General features: G+C 41.1%; 3 protein-coding genes across 4 annotated transcripts in view; 1 reads left to right on the forward strand and 2 right to left on the reverse strand.

Annotated features, from left to right (window-relative positions):
* pk (prickle) overlaps window positions 1-839 on the reverse strand; it is a 63,874-nt gene extending 63,035 nt beyond the window's left edge. The window contains exon 1 of the mRNA XM_020959802.2: window positions 51-839. Within this exon, the coding sequence (XP_020815461.2) occupies window positions 51-88 (38 nt within the window). The 5' untranslated portion in view covers window positions 89-839. The remainder of the gene's footprint in view (window positions 1-50) is intronic.
* A 2,843-nt stretch (window positions 840-3,682) lies between these two features.
* Window positions 3,683-4,225, forward strand: LOC110189529 (uncharacterized). The gene is given in 4 exon segments (XM_020959660.2): window positions 3,683-3,704; window positions 3,707-3,802; window positions 3,863-4,024; window positions 4,092-4,225. Coding segments are annotated over 4 exon segments (381 nt in total). The 3' UTR covers window positions 4,193-4,225.
* On the reverse strand, window positions 4,156-8,326 carry Spn43Aa (Serpin 43Aa). Of its 2 annotated transcripts, XM_086838178.1 has the most exons (5): window positions 8,311-8,326; window positions 5,697-5,739; window positions 4,735-5,627; window positions 4,453-4,597; window positions 4,156-4,379 (listed from the first exon to the last, which is right to left on the reverse strand). In XM_086838178.1, the coding sequence occupies exons 2-5, from the start codon at window positions 5,713-5,715 to the stop codon at window positions 4,255-4,257; spliced, it is 1,182 nt and encodes a 393-aa protein (XP_086694304.1). In that variant the 5' UTR covers window positions 5,716-5,739; window positions 8,311-8,326; the 3' UTR covers window positions 4,156-4,254. The 2 variants fall into 2 exon arrangements, with proteins under 2 accessions (XP_086694304.1, XP_020815317.1); XM_020959658.2 differs by lacking the exon at window positions 8,311-8,326 and having other exon boundaries at window positions 5,697-5,964.
* Between the last annotated feature and the right edge of the window lie 8,622 nt (window positions 8,327-16,948).

Genomic DNA, 16,948 nt, shown 5'->3' on the forward strand with positions numbered 1-16,948 from the left:
GTTTTAAGAGTTTCGCGAAACGGGATTTGTATTTCGGGACTGGCACTCACCTTTCTAACTCCACGGGCATTTGATTTGGGTTATCCATTTCGGCGGGACGGCGGTCTTAGATTTATCCTTTTATATAATCCTTATCGATGGCTTTGTATCAACCTTTGTTTTGTTTTTCGCTTGATTTGCATTCACGGGACTTGGTTTTCACTGGTGACACTTAGGGGAGGAGGGACCGCGACCGCTGCTGCCTTCTGGCATCACACTTATTTATTTATTATCTTATTCAGCGGTTTCTCGGCCGGTTGTTTCCTTTAATCGCGGACATAAATCAACAAAAGCCGAACCAACTGACAACAATTTGAGCTTAGGCGTTTTCAATATTGCTTGGCGGAGTGCCTGTGCCGGCCTCTGGCTGCCTGAAACTGGTTCGCGATCCGAATTAGCGAATTAGCTTTGCCTTTTTCTGTGCGCGGCCTAATTGTATTTATGCATGGCTCTGGGGACATTTCAGCTGGATTGAGGTGGGGCTTCAGTTTCAGGTGGCTCCTCCAGCTCCCTTTGAAATGACTTTTGCACATTCACCTACTCACACACACAAACACACACTCACGTCCGTTTTGCTCTACCGATTCCCGACTTCCGACTCCCGAATACCGATCCTTGCCACTTGATAAGCTTTCCGTTCTTTTCGCTTCGTTCTAAAACGTTCGCGCATGCGCGAAACCGCGTGTTGACGAGTCGTTCGAAGTGATCAACAGACTGAAAGCAACTGCTCGGCCCCAAAAGACTCCGATCGCCAAACTCCGCCACAGAGCTGACACTATAGCCATTAATTTGCTAGATCTGGAAACTATTAAAAATAATATTTTATTTATTTTCGTTAATTGCTGTCAATCACTAATATGGAATATGTTAATTTTCCTTTAGCAATTTTAGTCCGATTTTTTTAATGTAGAATTTTTGTAATCTTAAAATTTCATTTAAGTCATTAATATTTCCTTAACGGGTATTTTTAATTTAATCTGAAGTTTGCAACGCAGGGAAGGGGTATTTTCGACCTTCTACAGTATAATAGTATTCTTGATCAGCATCAACAGTCAAGTGAATCTAGCCATGTCCTTCTTCTTGTTGGTCAGTCAGAACGGGCCAAATTAGTCGACTATATGCAAGACTGTGATTGTAATACAATCTTTTGTGTTCTTATTTATTTTATTATTTTTATTTATTGTTTTTTTTTGTAGTACGAAGTAGAAATTAAGAATTTTTTTTACCTCGAGCTATTTTTGTTTCCGAGATTCTGGCATCACTGACAACGCCTCCGTCGCTGTCTCTCTCGTTTGGGAGCTCTCAGCTAATACTGGTGGGGCGAGAAAATATAGGGAACAGATTGGGCGAACTTGGGAACAGATCTGGGTGTGCTTATTTTAGCTTAGGATTTGGTAAGATCTGCGTTGCCTATACGAGTGATCATAACCTGGAACACTGGTGCACTCCTCCCGAAACTTCTGGGCTGCGTCCTTTCGTTAGAACTCCTCATCTGTGCCCCCTTGACCAGTTTTCTTCGTTTCTTCGTTGTTGCTGCGCTTCGCGAGCGGAATTTTAAAGAGACATTAAGGTAGCCAGCGAGGGGCACTTGCACTTGCAGCAGGTGCACGTTGCCCAGTGGCCCAGCGCAGGGCGCAGGCGCTTTTGAAACAAATGCCACAAGTGCCGTGCAAACGAGTTTCCCGCAAGCTGACAGTTCATTTAGCTAATCCCGGGATCCGGGATCAGGGAGTAATGCCTTGTTATGGTTCTAGTATCTGTTTTTCTCCTTTGTCTTTATTTTTGCGAGCCATTGGGCGGGGTTATGGGTGCTTTGTTGTAATTATATATATTTAAATTTTATACAAATGCACAACAGTTGAAATAAAGAATTATTTGTACATTTTATTGATGGTTTGTAGTACGAAAGGCAGTAACCAATAGATTGAAATCTACCGACAACTTTCGCTGTTACGGTCTTTTTAAAGATTAATGATTAACAAGTATATCAAGAAACTAAATAACTTATGACAATAAGTTTTGCAATTAGATTCCTTAAAAAAGCAGGGGCATAAGCACATAAATAAAGATTACTTCAAAATCCATTGAGAAATGTTTCTTCCGGTAAATTCCTAAAAATATTTAACATAATTGGTTCCTAAATGTGTCAAATTAAGAAATTATTTTCAAAAAAACGATAAACATATTTCAAAGTTTATTATAAATATAAATATATATAATATTCTTACCTCGAAACCTGTGTTGGTCTAATTAATAAAAGAAACCGTTCAAAAATTTAAACAAATTTTTACGATAACATACCAATTCATATTCAAATTTCTGTTTTCGATTTTTTTTCAGATTATTTTGTACAGTAGAAATAGATTGATGACGGATTCACATCATAATTAATTACTGAACATATATAAATAAAATAATGTATAAATAAGTATAGTAAAAGTTATTTTTTCGTTAGAGTCCAAAATATTAAATTTTTGTTTTCCCCACTTCAGTTGATCGTCACATTCCGCCGTTTTATTTCAAATCTTCTAATAAAACTTATTATTTCAGTATGTTAATAATTATTGTTTATTGGACAGTGTATAATTTTTATTAACATAGTTAATATTATTGAAAACTGGTATATTATGTTTCGAAAAGTCGGTATTTGGCCACCATTACATATTATATAATCATTATATAATCACCATTATATAATTCATTGGCTAGTTGGATTGGACATTTGCTTATATTGTCAGACCAATTGGAGAACTGAAAATTAGACTAAATTCTTTCAAGTCTTTTTCATGAGAAGTACGAGAATACTGAACATAATTTTAATGTTTGTTAAAAAAATGTATTCTCTCTATCTCTATTGCTTAAGCTTGTATTCAAAAATGATTTGTTTCAAAAAGAATGTTTATAAAAATATATTTTCGAATATATAGTAATATATTCCTTTAAAAATAAATAAGTCAAATTTTCGATGATCAAGTTGGCATTTTGAGAACAAGTTAATAAGTGAGTTACCTATGAATACATGATGAAATATCGATGAAACGCTGATGGTCTGAAACATCGATAAAAAAGCTTTGTTTTAATTGATGAATTGTTAATAAAAAATCGAAGAATTGAAAGAACAAGCCAAAGTTAATTTCATCAACATCAAATTTTTATTAACGATCTTTTGATAAATTACTAATGAATGCTGTGCGGTTTATATAAGTTAATATACTAGTTACCTAGCTTATTTGTATATAATGTACTTAAATATGGAATATAGTCACCATTTCGATTTCGAGAAAGGGGTAAAGGGATTTTCAAAGGGTTAATGCATCGAATTGTCGTTCTCCGCAGTTGCATCGGTCTCGACTCGGTCATTTTCCCCAACTCTTTCGGTTAATTTTTGGGTCGCACGTTCTGTTTGTCGTTTTCGAGTTAAATATTGCAATTGACTTCGACAACATTCAGGCTTTAAATGCTTCTCGATCCCGTGTTTATTTTTGGCTTTCGAGCGGGGAAATTAAAGTGGCCGCTGACAGACCACCAGGCAACGATTATTATTATGAAATATCTCCGTGTGCTTAACTGGCTTTGTGTGACTTGCATATTCGATGGGCATATATGTTTGTATGGGCTCGTAATTGGATTTTCACCTCGAACAATGGATTTGACACGCCTTTCAGTCCAAGGGGGAACCTTAGCCTGTGGACCTATTGCTAGTTTTACAGCCTGTCGAGACTGGTTGATGGAAGAATGAAGCTCCATTTGGTTATATTCTTGGGTATATCACCTACTGCTCCTGTAGCTCCTGTAGAAGCCTCCAACCAAGTCTATCTTACAGCTACAGTCCTGCTCCGGAGGATCTCATCGCAATGCATTGAGGATTGCCCGGCGGCTTTTAAAGGAAACCTGGTCTGCGCCTACATCAACGGTTGCTACCTGGACATGGAGTACTGCTCGATGTTGGCCTTTAACTGTGGCCGTCATGCCCAAAGCAAGCATAGTGAGGATACGTATCCCTTCAGCAGCCCAATTATTACCACACTACTGCATCTATCTCTCGCTTTCAGTGTTCCTGTTTATAGCCTCAGAATCGTGTGGCAAAGAGAGGCTTCCCAAGTGCGAAACTATGGATTCCCGATCTCTAGCGGAGGATGTCCGTATTTATTGATTGATGATTACAGATTCAAAAACTTAATCCAATCTTAAGTGCTAAATATATATATGAGAAGGCTAAAATTTGACAATGTGGCCAGTGAAGTAAACCGCGTGCTTGTCGCGAATGATGAACACAAACGGATGGTCGGCCACAAAGGTCTTCGGGTCCAAGGGCAGGGACATGGGCACCCCTGCGGCATCTGTGCGTAGGAGGAAAATGGAGGGGATTAAGTGGAGGTTACTTCTAAAAACTTCAGCTGAGATTCCACTTACAACTGGCACCAGCCGCCTCGCACCCGATCTCGTTCACATCAATGAAGGTCTTGTGCTGCACCTTGGTGATTCGTGTGCCAATGGGAGAGTCCTGGAAAATGTTACTGAAGTCGGCGGCATCCGAAAACATGGCGCTTATTCCCATCTACGAAGATGTTTCAAAAAATATTTAGATTTTCCTACTTGGGCAAACCAAGAACCATGGCTCTCCCTCGTAAATAACCCATCCAAAGATCTTATCGTGCCAGAGTCACACGGTGACCCTTATCCAACCCTACTCACCTTGTGCAGCGTTGGCCTGAGGTCGGTGTCAAACTCGAACTTGAACTTGGGCAGGTAGACCGAGACGCTCTGCCACTGCCAGCGCTCCTCGAGCAGCTTGAAGTCAACGCCCTTGAGCTTCTGCTCCAGAGCCTGCAGTCCGGAACGCTGGTTGGGCAGGATGAACCACATGGTCAGGTTGATGTTCTCGAAGAACAGCTCGATGGCCTTGGCGTCCAGCTCGGGGTAGTCGGCATAGTAGTACCAGTTGTCGGCAAACATCGTGGGCACCTGGACAGACTGTCGCTCGCTCAGCCAGAACTCCCGGTCGCGGGTGTCTTCGTCGTTGAAGGGTCGGGCCCAGCGGGCCTTGAAGTAGATGGCGTTTACCAGGGCCACGTTGGTGTCCGGCTCCAGGCTGTCCACCACTCGCTCGATCTTGTCCTGCGTCTGCTGCTTGACCCACTGGTTGATCTTCTCCACGGCCTCCGTTTCGCGACTGAAGTCGAGCGGCTCCACCTCGGAGTCAAAGTACTTTTGGGCCACCTCCCGGAAGTGGTCCGACACCTTCAGCTTCTCTCGGGTGTAGACCTTGTTGGCAATCTCCAGCACTGTCTTGGACTTGATGTAGGAGTGCAGGAGGTTGTGGTAGGTCTCGGCCAGCCCATCCTTGCTCTCCTTGGCCGAGGCGTGCAGTGTCTTCTGTAACTCCAACGCCGTCCTGCCCTCCGCTCCGTAGTATGCCAGGCCCAGGGCCAACTGGATGGACACCGGCGAGATGATCACGTTCTCATCCTGGCGATCGGTGGCCAGTGTCTGAAATAGCTCTGTGGCGAAAAGGTTGCGCTCCTTGATCGTGTTGCCATGGCTCCCCGGTCCAGAGACCAGGGCCAGCAGTGCCCCTAGAAGTACAACTGACAGGCGACAAAGGCCAGGTTAGTTGGGAGTGGCTCTTACCGGGGCTTCCCAGATCTATTACTCACTGCTCAGCCAGCGGTCCATTGCGCCTGCGTCGTCACCTGGAGACTAAAAGTGAAATGGCCAGCACCTGTCATTTATAGCCGCCGCCGGCCAGCCAGGAATCTCGACAAAGCCACCAAGAACGACGCCGGCCCAGGCAGCGACTAAGGCTGAGACTGAGACTGAGACTGAGGCAGAGACCGCGGCAGAGCCTGATGCGCTTTGCATTACAAGCAGCACAAAAGAAAATCCGTAAGAAGGAAAGGGTTGACTTTGCCAGGCCGAGCCTTTGAATACCCTAACAATGCCACAGAATTATTAATCAATCTTATAAGACTGAAGTCTAATAATTACATAATCATTACAATATGTAGTCACTCTGTCTTATTATTATAATTAGTTATTAATTAATTAATCACGTCCTGTAATATTTGATATTTGAATTTTACTTTTAGGCACACACATTTGAAATAGTTGTGATCGAGATTTATCTGCTTTTTCTCTGACAAATATGTTGCTCTTTATAAATATATGCACATATATCCATGATTTCATTATGACAAGGATATATAACTAGCTGCTTAGCTCGATATCTAATAGGAAAAATGTATTTACAATAAATCGAGACTCCAATATATATATATACATACAATACACTACACACAGACATTTATATTATCAGAAGAAAAATGCGGCAGGTGTTTCACAAACTTTCCAACAACAACTTATAGTTGGGGATATCGAACAGACTTTGTTTATTTATAAATAAGATTTCTTGTTGTTGGAAATTTTATGGTTAATGTTTAACATTTTTTGGGAGTATAAAGAAAATATTGTAACTATATCTTTACCAAAAATAATCATATACAATATTATATCTTTAATAAATGCCTTCTGAAAACATATTACAGATTTTTATATCTTCCAGAATTTCTTATTCGATTATTAATATATATCAAAATCTTAGCATATTTTAGAGATTTTCCCAAATGTAACAAACTTCTATAGAAAGTGCACATATGTCCATTAGGGAAGAGAACAAAAAGAAAGAAGAAAAGGAACTTTGGGATGGTTTCGGTTCTTAACCCGAGCGCACCTGAAAATAGTGGGAAGAGTTCCTCTTTCAGTTCCCGTTCTCTCTCAGTTTCTTTGTCCATTTGCTCTGGGAGTCATCTCTCTCTCTCTCTCCCTCTATCTCTCCGAAACTCCCAACGTGCACTTGAGTTGAGATCTCTGCACTTGTTGCACTATGGGTAATTTAAACAAGTTTTGTTAAGAAAAAGTCTTTTAAAAGTATGACAATGTTAAATTTTTTAAAATTAAATATGTTTATAAGCGTTTAAACTATTTGAAATTTTAAACATAACAGATAGGATGTATTATTATTACAATTGCTAAATGTAACCATTTGTTCTGTTAGGTTTTATATATCATTACTGCCATATATTAAAAATTTAACATATCCATTTTCAATATGCTCTTTCTGCGACTTATTAATGCATAAATTAAAATGTTCATATTAGTAACCTTTTCTTGGAACGCCTGTATTACTCCCATATCAGAAGTATCTGATTGATTCTATGACCAGTTTAGAAAACCGTGATCTGATCTAGACAACCCTTTCAAAATAATATCCATTTTAAGTTTCATGCAGTTATCTTGAATTCTGCCTGATCTATTCTATAAAACATAGTAATTCGGATAGTAAATATTTCAGAATCTGCCTAGGAATTTATCATTACAATATATATTCTTCAGTGTTGATATCTTTTAAACAGAGTTATTAATTTATTCGGCAGAAATGATTAAAATATCCCATAGTGCATTTGCCACGAGATCTCCTGTCAAATTATTTACATGCTCGGAACTGGGCCCAAAGCCAGGGCTGGTTGAGGGAGCCCAGAGGGGTGTCGAGGGGGCGATCGGGATTGCATTAACTCTAATTTCCCGTTTACGAACACGAAACGAAAACGTTCATGTTTTATGGCCGTTGCATTTAATGAGTTATTTTCGTATTTTCGTATTTGTTTAGATAATGCGTGCATAAACAAAGGGCGGCGGGGAAAGCAAACAGCATTGCGCATAAATTGTTTATCGAGCATCCCCCAACCCCAACCCCACCCATCCCCTCGAATTTATGGAGTTTACGAAACTCGAAACACAGAAAAACGAAAATCGATTCAAAATCCCAGCAGGCTCAGGCTCAGGTGAGAGGCGATGGCCAATTTTTTATCATTAAAGAGAGGAGGGTTCCGTTCCGAATTATCAAAAAGTCCCGAACTTCAGCGGGGTTATTTATGCACATTTTGTGTGAAATGCTAATAAATTTTAATGGAATTTTAAAAACATGCTTTATGGACCCGTCCTGGACAGGGATCGAGACCCACTTCGCTGGGCGTCATAAATTGGCGGCTACCGTTCCAACTGATGGCCAGTCCCGTCGATCCTGAATAATTACGATACAGATACAGATATCGCCGCTCCGATATAGCCACAAAATTCGGGAAGCTGATGCCAGCTTTACAAGGCACAAAGGGAAGAGCTTCCTAACACTTTCAATCGCTTCGAATCGAACTCGGACTTGGAGTTGCGATATGAAGCCTCCTTATAGAAACACAAAACCAGATCTGGCCTAACCTTATATAATTTACAACCACAAACAACGAGTGGGGTGTGTATGTCTGTGTGTGTGTGTACTTGTGTCCTTTTTTTCCTGCCAACGACCGAGCGAAGAAGCGACGCTGACCGTTCTGATTGAATGATTTCACTGATCGAGACAAAACATGTTAAAGATCGTGAGATGCTGGACTCCATCTCTTGCTCCATCTCCGTCTCCAGATACACACAGCAGCCGGGGATTGGGAGAGGGACTTAAGCAGGACACTGAAGAAAAATAGGTATGGGAATAATGAAGCCAAGTTATCAAAAGTATACTGAAAAATATACAGGAAAAAGGATATGTAGGATAAGATGCATAACGCCATGCCATTTTACACTAAGTTTCGTTTTTGGTGTCTCACACGTTGATACTCTTCAATTGTCGATTTAAAACAATTGTAATTGGAATTTAAAATACAAATTAAATCGAAAACAAGACACATTCAAGAAATCTAGTAAAAATTGGCTATTCGATTCGGTCATGGTATTCCGATTTACAATATTCCGGGAGTATGAATTATGAATTAGATATACTGGACTCGGTTGGATGCCCCAGGTACTAACAGTGCTTAATACGGTAGAAGTATTATGAAAACCTAAGCATTTTACCAGCACTTTAAATGCAAATGCAGAATTTGTAATTTCTCTCCGTGGATCCATCATGCAACAGCAGCAAAATGCTGCTGCCTCGGCTGCCGCTGTTGATAAAAATAAACTTGGCAAAAAGCGTCTTCCTCCTCAGAGCCCGGCCCGGGGACGCGGCTTGGAAAAGCACAAGAATGATGAGGCAGCAACACGAATTATGTGATCGCCGCTGCATCTCGTCTGCCCCCGGAGACGGTGTGCGTGCGGGTAACCCAAAACCAGTTGCTGATAGAGCACCAGGCCCAGGCCCAGCAGCACCCAGCAGGGCTCGCAAAAACTCCCCAAACACCACCGAAAAGTAAAATAAAAGTAAATAAGTAAGCAGAGGAACACACGGCACACAATGGCAGCAATCGGTCTTCAGCTGCTGCTTTTTAAAAACAATAAATTTGCACAAAACTAAAACAGAGATCTCCACATTTGCATAGTATCGAGACCGAATCCCCCGGGGTATTCTTTGGGGCAGTGCGTGACCGAACAATTGACGGGGCGTCCAGGGGGTCTCGGCTTAGAGGTCGAAAAGTGAGTTCAAACCTCAACAAGTGATACCTATCATTTTCAGACCCTTACTGGTAGATGCTTAAAACTAATATTAATTAAATGTAATTTGCAATTAAATACAACTTGTATCTCTCCTGACTTGTGTATATTTTTTACATTTTAATAAAGCTCTTTACTAGCAATTACAATTAGGAAAAATAAAAATATCTACTTTCCAATAGGAGGCAAAAAACTATTAGGGAAACCCCAACTGGAAAAGCGCATCTTTACGAACATATATACTTTAAATGGCCATAAATTCTTTTAAATAAGTTGCGTAGACGTTAAATGAAAGTTATACTGTAGCCAAAGGTACGGAGTTGTCATCTGGCAAGCGGTTTGGCTACCACTCAGCCGGGTCTCTGTGTCCCAAGGCAACTTTTCCACAACTGAGGTAATTAGCTAAATGCCGCGGCCCAATCTAATCGACAGCTCCAACGAGGCACTTTGGTAAAAACCCGCGAGGCGTTGGTCAACCCGACTCAGTTTTCAGTGGATCGGAAAACTTTCATTCAATTGCAGCGGCATCAAGTGAGCAGCAAATCAAGCGTTGCACGTATGCAAATGGAGTCTACAGACTTGCCGCACGCACTCCACACGCACACTTGATGTAAGACAGCACTCGAAATAAAATAGAAAACAGTGTATGAATAATGTTTATACGTTTTAAAGTAAAAGTAAACATTTGGCTACAACAGACTGTAATACAAATTACCCTTGCCACTAAGCTTCAAATCAGTTCACAGTTTTAATACATATATTTATAATATACTAAAAAGATGAGTTCTATAAGATGGAATTAGAGCTAAACTGATAGACTCTTCTAGTAATTTATAGATATCAAATTCACAAATCTTTGAAGCAAAGGTTTTTATTTATTTGTCACACTCAATTTACTTGCATTATATTTATAAGTTCTTTTAGTATGAACTTTGCCTACTACAAAACCAAGAAAAATTCTTGCAAAGTAATTATACTTGCTAAGCACTCATATCCACTTGAAGTTCATAGACATTTTCTTTTGGTGCAGATTCCGAGACGGACTCCAAAGTCCGACTGCCTCCCTGTCGGTGGCGGCGGTGTCCACTTGACCAGGCGACAGACCCAACAACAACCCTCGCTGACAGGGACAAAAGCAGCAACAGCTGCAACAACTGCAACATGGATGACACGTCAATCGCGGGCTGCCCACTTGGAGCGTCTCGTCCGAGGCAGGGAACTGGATTTGCCAATTCGAGCCGTTTCAACCGCGACAAATTAAGCTGCAACGACCAGAACGACTCCTTGTACTTCCCATTAATTAGCACTAAAATAGGCAGACGAGAGGAGAGCGGGGCAGCCCTGGCCTTTCGATTTCTACGAAATCACGGACATCTATCAGCGGCAACAAGCCGCACAGCGTTGTAGGCTGTCCGTTAAGGCATCTGACAGCCGCCTAAGCAGTCAATTGATGTGCCCAAAGTGGGCACAGCATCCAGAACTCAGCATCTAGCTTCGAGCAAGGGCAAAAGCGTTCCAGCGATCCAAAGTTCCAGCGATCTAGCTAGCCAACTAAATCAAATTCAATTGAAGAAGCGGCCGGAGTTTGACGAAGAACGCCCTATTCATATGATAGACAACATATCAATTTCGGGTGCCTGCCCTTACTCTTTATCTGTCTTTACACTGAAATTTGAATTATATTCTTAAACTCAAAGAATAAGGAGACCAACAGACTCCTCTATATAATATCTGGAGTTTTAAAACACTTTCAAAAAGCGTCTTAGAGTATGCGATAAAATGTTTGAGTTACTAAATGCACCACGATGTTTGAGTCCTTAAAAGTCATATCATAACATTGTACTAATGCTATGAGATCACTAGATTTCTCTCTGTGCATGCTTGCTTGCAATATTTGGGCAACCTTCGACGTCCATTTGTCTATTGGGCAGAAATGTGTCCATCATAAAACGTCAATTAGCTGATTGAAATCAGCGCATGCGATCCGCAATTATTTCAATTTATGGCCAACAGGAAATTGCGGCTGCTGCTGCTGCTGCGGCAACTGTCATTGTGCAGAACAAATGACATGATCAAGATGCCATTGAGGATGGGTCCGGGATTTAGGCTAGCACTGGGACTGGGATTCGGTTGCGGTCTGAGCCTCTATTGCCTTCTATTTCGACTTCTATTTCGCTGGCGCTGAGCGGGTTTGGTGGCGTACTTTATGTAACGATCGCCGATCGGAGCAACTTTGCAATGCAAATTCTGTGGCATTGCCATGGAAATGCTGCTGCAAGCACTCGCTCAGCAGGGATTGCCACGACGAGCATGGCTCCAGGCGATCCCAGCTCTGCGGCGATCATCCTCAGCAAATGAGGCTGTCTCCTCCAGCAGCTCGGGGCCCAGCCTTACGCGCTCAGCTCTGGGCCTTTAGCTTCGGCATATGCTAATTTGCTTGTCAAAATGACACATCGATCAGGAGGGAAGGCAAGGCAGGGGAGTGTAGTGTACTGTATTGCAGTGTAACCGTCGAACAGAAGGGGGAATCTCTGATAATCCCTTCGATTTCTAGCGGCAGCCTAAAGGTATGCCGCGGCTTTGTTTGCCTCGACGACAGTCGATTTCCCGCCAAGAAGATAGAACAGATAGTGGGGAGCAATGGCTTTTACTCTGCTAGTGCGAAAAGAACCAAGGTAGAACCTTTAGACACTGACAATAATTCTTAATTTAAGTTATTTTTACAGCTATTATTACTTCAGAAATTCATTAATGAAATTATGAACAAAACTTCAAAAATATATCTACTTTTAAAGGACAACAACAAATCCCGTCATATATTCAGTTATTCACACTTTTAGTACTTTTTGAGTATTTATAAAAAAAACAACTTACTTGATTGAATATTTTATTTGCAATTTGGTTAGTTTTAATGGCATAAAATTATCAGGACCTTCGACTATATACATAACAACATATTAGACTTTATATACAATTGATAAGCTAAAAAAATGAACAATAAACCAATAAAACTAAAGTATTTTACAGCATACTAAGTAATACTCTTCAATTACGTTATTATACATAACTAATTCTTTCTATTAATTTATCTCACATTTATCTCAAGCTTTTCTCTCAATACACAAGGACCTGAAAAAGGGTTAGCCATTAAGCAACCCAACTAGAGGTCCTAAAAACCAGATACAGCTATCTTAAAAAATAACCCCGTAAAAAACACAACAATGCAGGCAAAAGGTGAATGAATGGCAGCTGCAACAGCGGCAGCATCAGCCAAATTGAAGTGTCTGTCTCTTTGGGTTTCTGGTGCAGTTTTTGCTGGCTTCATTTGCTGCCAATTTACTGACGTATTGGCCCGGCCCAAGAGCGTGTGAATGGCAACAGCAGTTTTCAGGGCTGCTTCGCCTCCACTTCTCCACTTTTCCCTTCCACACACACACACGCACACCCACTTTCTATGCAAATTCCCGCACATGAGCGTTTTGAAAGCGGATTTTCCGCCATTTTTTACGATCCGAGAGCAAGGCTTAGGCATAGTCCGGGGTTGGGTTAGAAGGTAGTTAGACTTAGTCGTAGCCAAATTCACTGTTCGACACGCCGTGGCGGAATAGTTTTAGAGAGTGCGTTTTATGGGGCCCACGCAGCCATGAAAATGTGTTAATGTGCGAGATTTGGGGCCGGGATTGGGCTTTGGGCTTGGATTTCCCCAAAGTCTGGAGTGACAGCTAAACGGGGGGTACCGCCGAAAAGTATGCAATGACGCATGGAGCCGCAATGAAGATTGGAGATTTCGGTGTCGGAGTTGGAGTCCGCGTCGAAGGGTGTGGAGATCTGATATTGGAGAGTGCTGCTGGAGTGGGGGTTCGAGCCCCGGCTAAACAATTGCAAAAGTGTAAAATGTGTTAAGCCAACTGAAATGGGAAACCCTCTTCGTCCTCTCCCACCCTGTTGCCCTCCTCCTACCTATACCTCACCCCTGGGTGCCACAGCTTAGCAACTTTTGTTGATGCCTCCCCCCCACCAGCGACTTAGTTTTTACTTTGATGGATGTAAAGCTCTTTGTTGTGCGAGGACACCGCAAGAAAATAAGTACAATTAAATTACAGTAAATAAAATAAAATACAATAAATCCTATTCAAAAATGTATGTAGTGGGTCAATCATTAATTAAACAACCTTCTTGGAGAAGTAAAATTTAAAAAATGTCCTTAGATATTTGGAAATATTGCTGTCGAAGGTTGAGATCGGTAATTTAATAGTAAGCTAAATTTGTTAAATAAATAAATTGGAATATAGAGATAAACACTTACTTCGATTCAAAAGTGTAAAAAGTCCTGTTACATTTAAGTTTCTTTCAGTGTAAGTATGTTCCTTATGTGAACGAGTGCGTTTGAGTTTGTGCTGGATTTATTTGTGGCAACACAAAGATTTTTTAATGGCATCTTTTGTAGCAATTTTTTACACACACTCTCCCGTGGCTCGGGCCCAAACCCAAAGCCATTTCATAAGCACTCGGGCATGTGTGTGCGAGTGTGTGTATGTGTTCCAAATGGCACCCCAACTTGAGGAGGTTAAGTCTGAGGAACTCTTTTTAGCACAAATAAACTTGGCTACATTGTTGCCCGGCTTTTGGCCATTCCCTCCCCTTGAGCCCTTCTCCAGCGTCGAGGAAATGGATGTGTGTGACTCGGGGGTGTGCGAATGCCTTTGAGTGTGTGCACTCAGGCAAGGTGTTTGCCTGTTAAATTATATAACAATGCAATGAACTGTAAAATACGCAGCTAAGTGCTGCTCCTTAGAGTTCGTCCTGTTCCCTACCCGCAACTGCGGGAACTCTGCTTGAGAGCCACAGGAGTGTGTCCTGGCAGCCATAATTGGACCGAGGTGACAGCAGACATTTCTCAGCTAGCCACACAGAACGCCATTAACTTGTTTAATTAGAGCATGCCAAATTAAATGGCCAAATTATGCAAATGTTTTCGTTTCAGAGATGGAGAACCGAAAATTATGAACCAGGAAGATATGGAAACTAATTAAGCTTTGACATTAATAAAAGTAAATAGGCTAAAAGTAAATAGTTCCGGGGCAACTATGATTAATTGGAAAAATTATCTTATTTGAAGAATATTTGTTTTATTATTCCTTTAATATTTTAGTACCTATACTTCTGAATCTTACTGAAATTAATTTGATTCATCATTGCAACAAGGATTTACAATAAGGGACTGGAAATAATATATATTCACTGAGCACATATTTTCTATAGCTCGTATTATTTGCATAAATTTAATTATTATTTTTACATTATTTATGCAGAGTAGCTTTCTTAAATTATTTTGAGCCTGAAATGGTAATATATAAAAAAAACATCTCAATGATTTATTTATTTCAATGCTAATATATATGTATATGAAACTATCAAAAAATGTGCTTGTAGATTTACTTTCAAAAGCACTTTGTCTTATCCCTGCTCAAGGTCAACCCTTCCCCAACCACAGACCCACACATTTCCCTAACCCTTGCAGCGCGCCACAAATTGTGTTAAATAATGAAAAACTAAATTAAACATTAAGATTAAAATAGAATGTGAAAATTATGCAAGGCCAACTGCTAATTTATAAAACAAACACACGCCGCGGCACGCTAATGTGGGCTAAATATGAATTACCGCGAAAGTATATAGTGCACAGTTAATTAAATCATAATGACCGCTCCACATGCAGCCGAGGTCCAGGGAAAATCAATTAAACGTGGCATACTTTTCGGGTGCCGCCCGGGACTCAATGTGCGTGTGTGCTGGGTGTGCGCGGTGTGCGTGTGCGGGAGTAGAGTGGGTTTACGAAAAGAAAAAGGAACTTTCCAATTTTGTGGTAAACGCTTTAATATGGGCCACAATCCGAGAACCATTTAAATTCAAATCGAAGCCAAATGGCTTTACTTATATGCGAAATTGAAGACAGCTCGCCGAGGGTTGTGCCGGGAAAGGAAATAAGCACTGCGACCCTTAATTTAAAGATTACTTTTCCCCCCATTTGGTTTTGTTTGCTTTCAATTGTTTTTATCAGTTTACATTCGAGAGTAACAAAACAGAAAAAATAACAGCGACAGACCGAACGACGAGCGACAAACAAATAAAATCCACCCAGCGAACGGGCAAAGGGGCGGCAAGAGATTTAGCTGTGATTTAGTTGGGGAAATCGCTGAAAAACACATAAACTTTTTGCTCTCCCTGGCTTTAGCTTTTATTGGCATTGCTGTCAGCGGAATCGGAGGGAGTTGGGGAGCTCTGTTTATATTTGTTTCGATTTGTTTGAGCAGCAGCTGAGGCCCCGGCTCAAGCCGAGTGCAGAGCTTCGATTTAATTGAAACTTTGCTCATTAAATGGCTGAGTGAAGGAATGAAAAGTTTCCATACATTTTGCATACTTTCCTGCGGAAGGAGGATGCTCCCTGCATTACTCTTTTCTTCAAGGAAGATGAGAGGCCATGGATTGCAGACAAGGTACCCCAAGACAGAGCGCATGAAATATAATAAATGATGTCACACAAGGCGATGAGCGGCAGCTTGTCAAAAACACATGTGTCTGAGCGGTATGTGTAAAGGGAACACTAAGAGAAATAAAATGCGGATCTAAGGACATTTAACATTACTTCAAACACATCATAATGCATAAGATGTGTAACGCTGTTCGAATTTCTGAACTTCTACTGTTAGGACTGTCTAAGCTGGGATAACTGCTAGTATCTTGCATTTCTAATGTATTCGCGTTATGTATTTATTTATTTATAGTTTCCTTGTGATATTTCTAGTACTTTGTTCAGTTGCATGCGCGTTATGGTAGTACTTGTAATATTTCTTCCCGTGCAGATGTAGATGAAGCCCTCAAAAGTAGACAATAATAATGATTGTTCCTCTAGCATGGAAAAACTTCTGCTGTGACCCCCAGCTCCACCTTCGATCCATTGTATTCCGCTGCGTAACGCTCTGTTCGGTTACATTTGCGCTGACTGATGAGACAATTTGTCATTTTCCACCAGAAGCGACTCGGCAACCCGCCCCTCTGGTTGACAAACCCTGACAGGGAACTACTACTCACAGTCTAGAAGGTCCACCAGCAACTGGGACTGCCACCCCGGACATTTTTTTGGTTTGGGTTGCATCAGCTGGCTCGAAAGTAATCATAATTCTCGGGCCCACAGAAAGCGAGAGTGAAGTGCGGAAATGCAAATACTCACGAGCCGGGAGGCCAGAAAAGCGGGCTGACCAAATAGCTGCTGGCCTCATCCAAGAGAACAAAGTGCGATTATCAGGCCTAGGGAACGGCTATGAATAATTATTAAAAATTTAAGAGCGCACGCACTTCATTCGGGGGCATAAAATAAAAATTTAATGGCATTTAAGTGGCCCCCGGCCATGTCCTTTATGTGCGGAGAGAC

The sequence above is a fragment of the Drosophila serrata genome, unplaced genomic scaffold (assembly GCF_035046125.1).
Source record: "Drosophila serrata isolate PLE 108 unplaced genomic scaffold, ASM3504612v1 contig_347, whole genome shotgun sequence".
Taxonomy (NCBI): Eukaryota; Metazoa; Arthropoda; class Insecta; order Diptera; family Drosophilidae; genus Drosophila; species Drosophila serrata.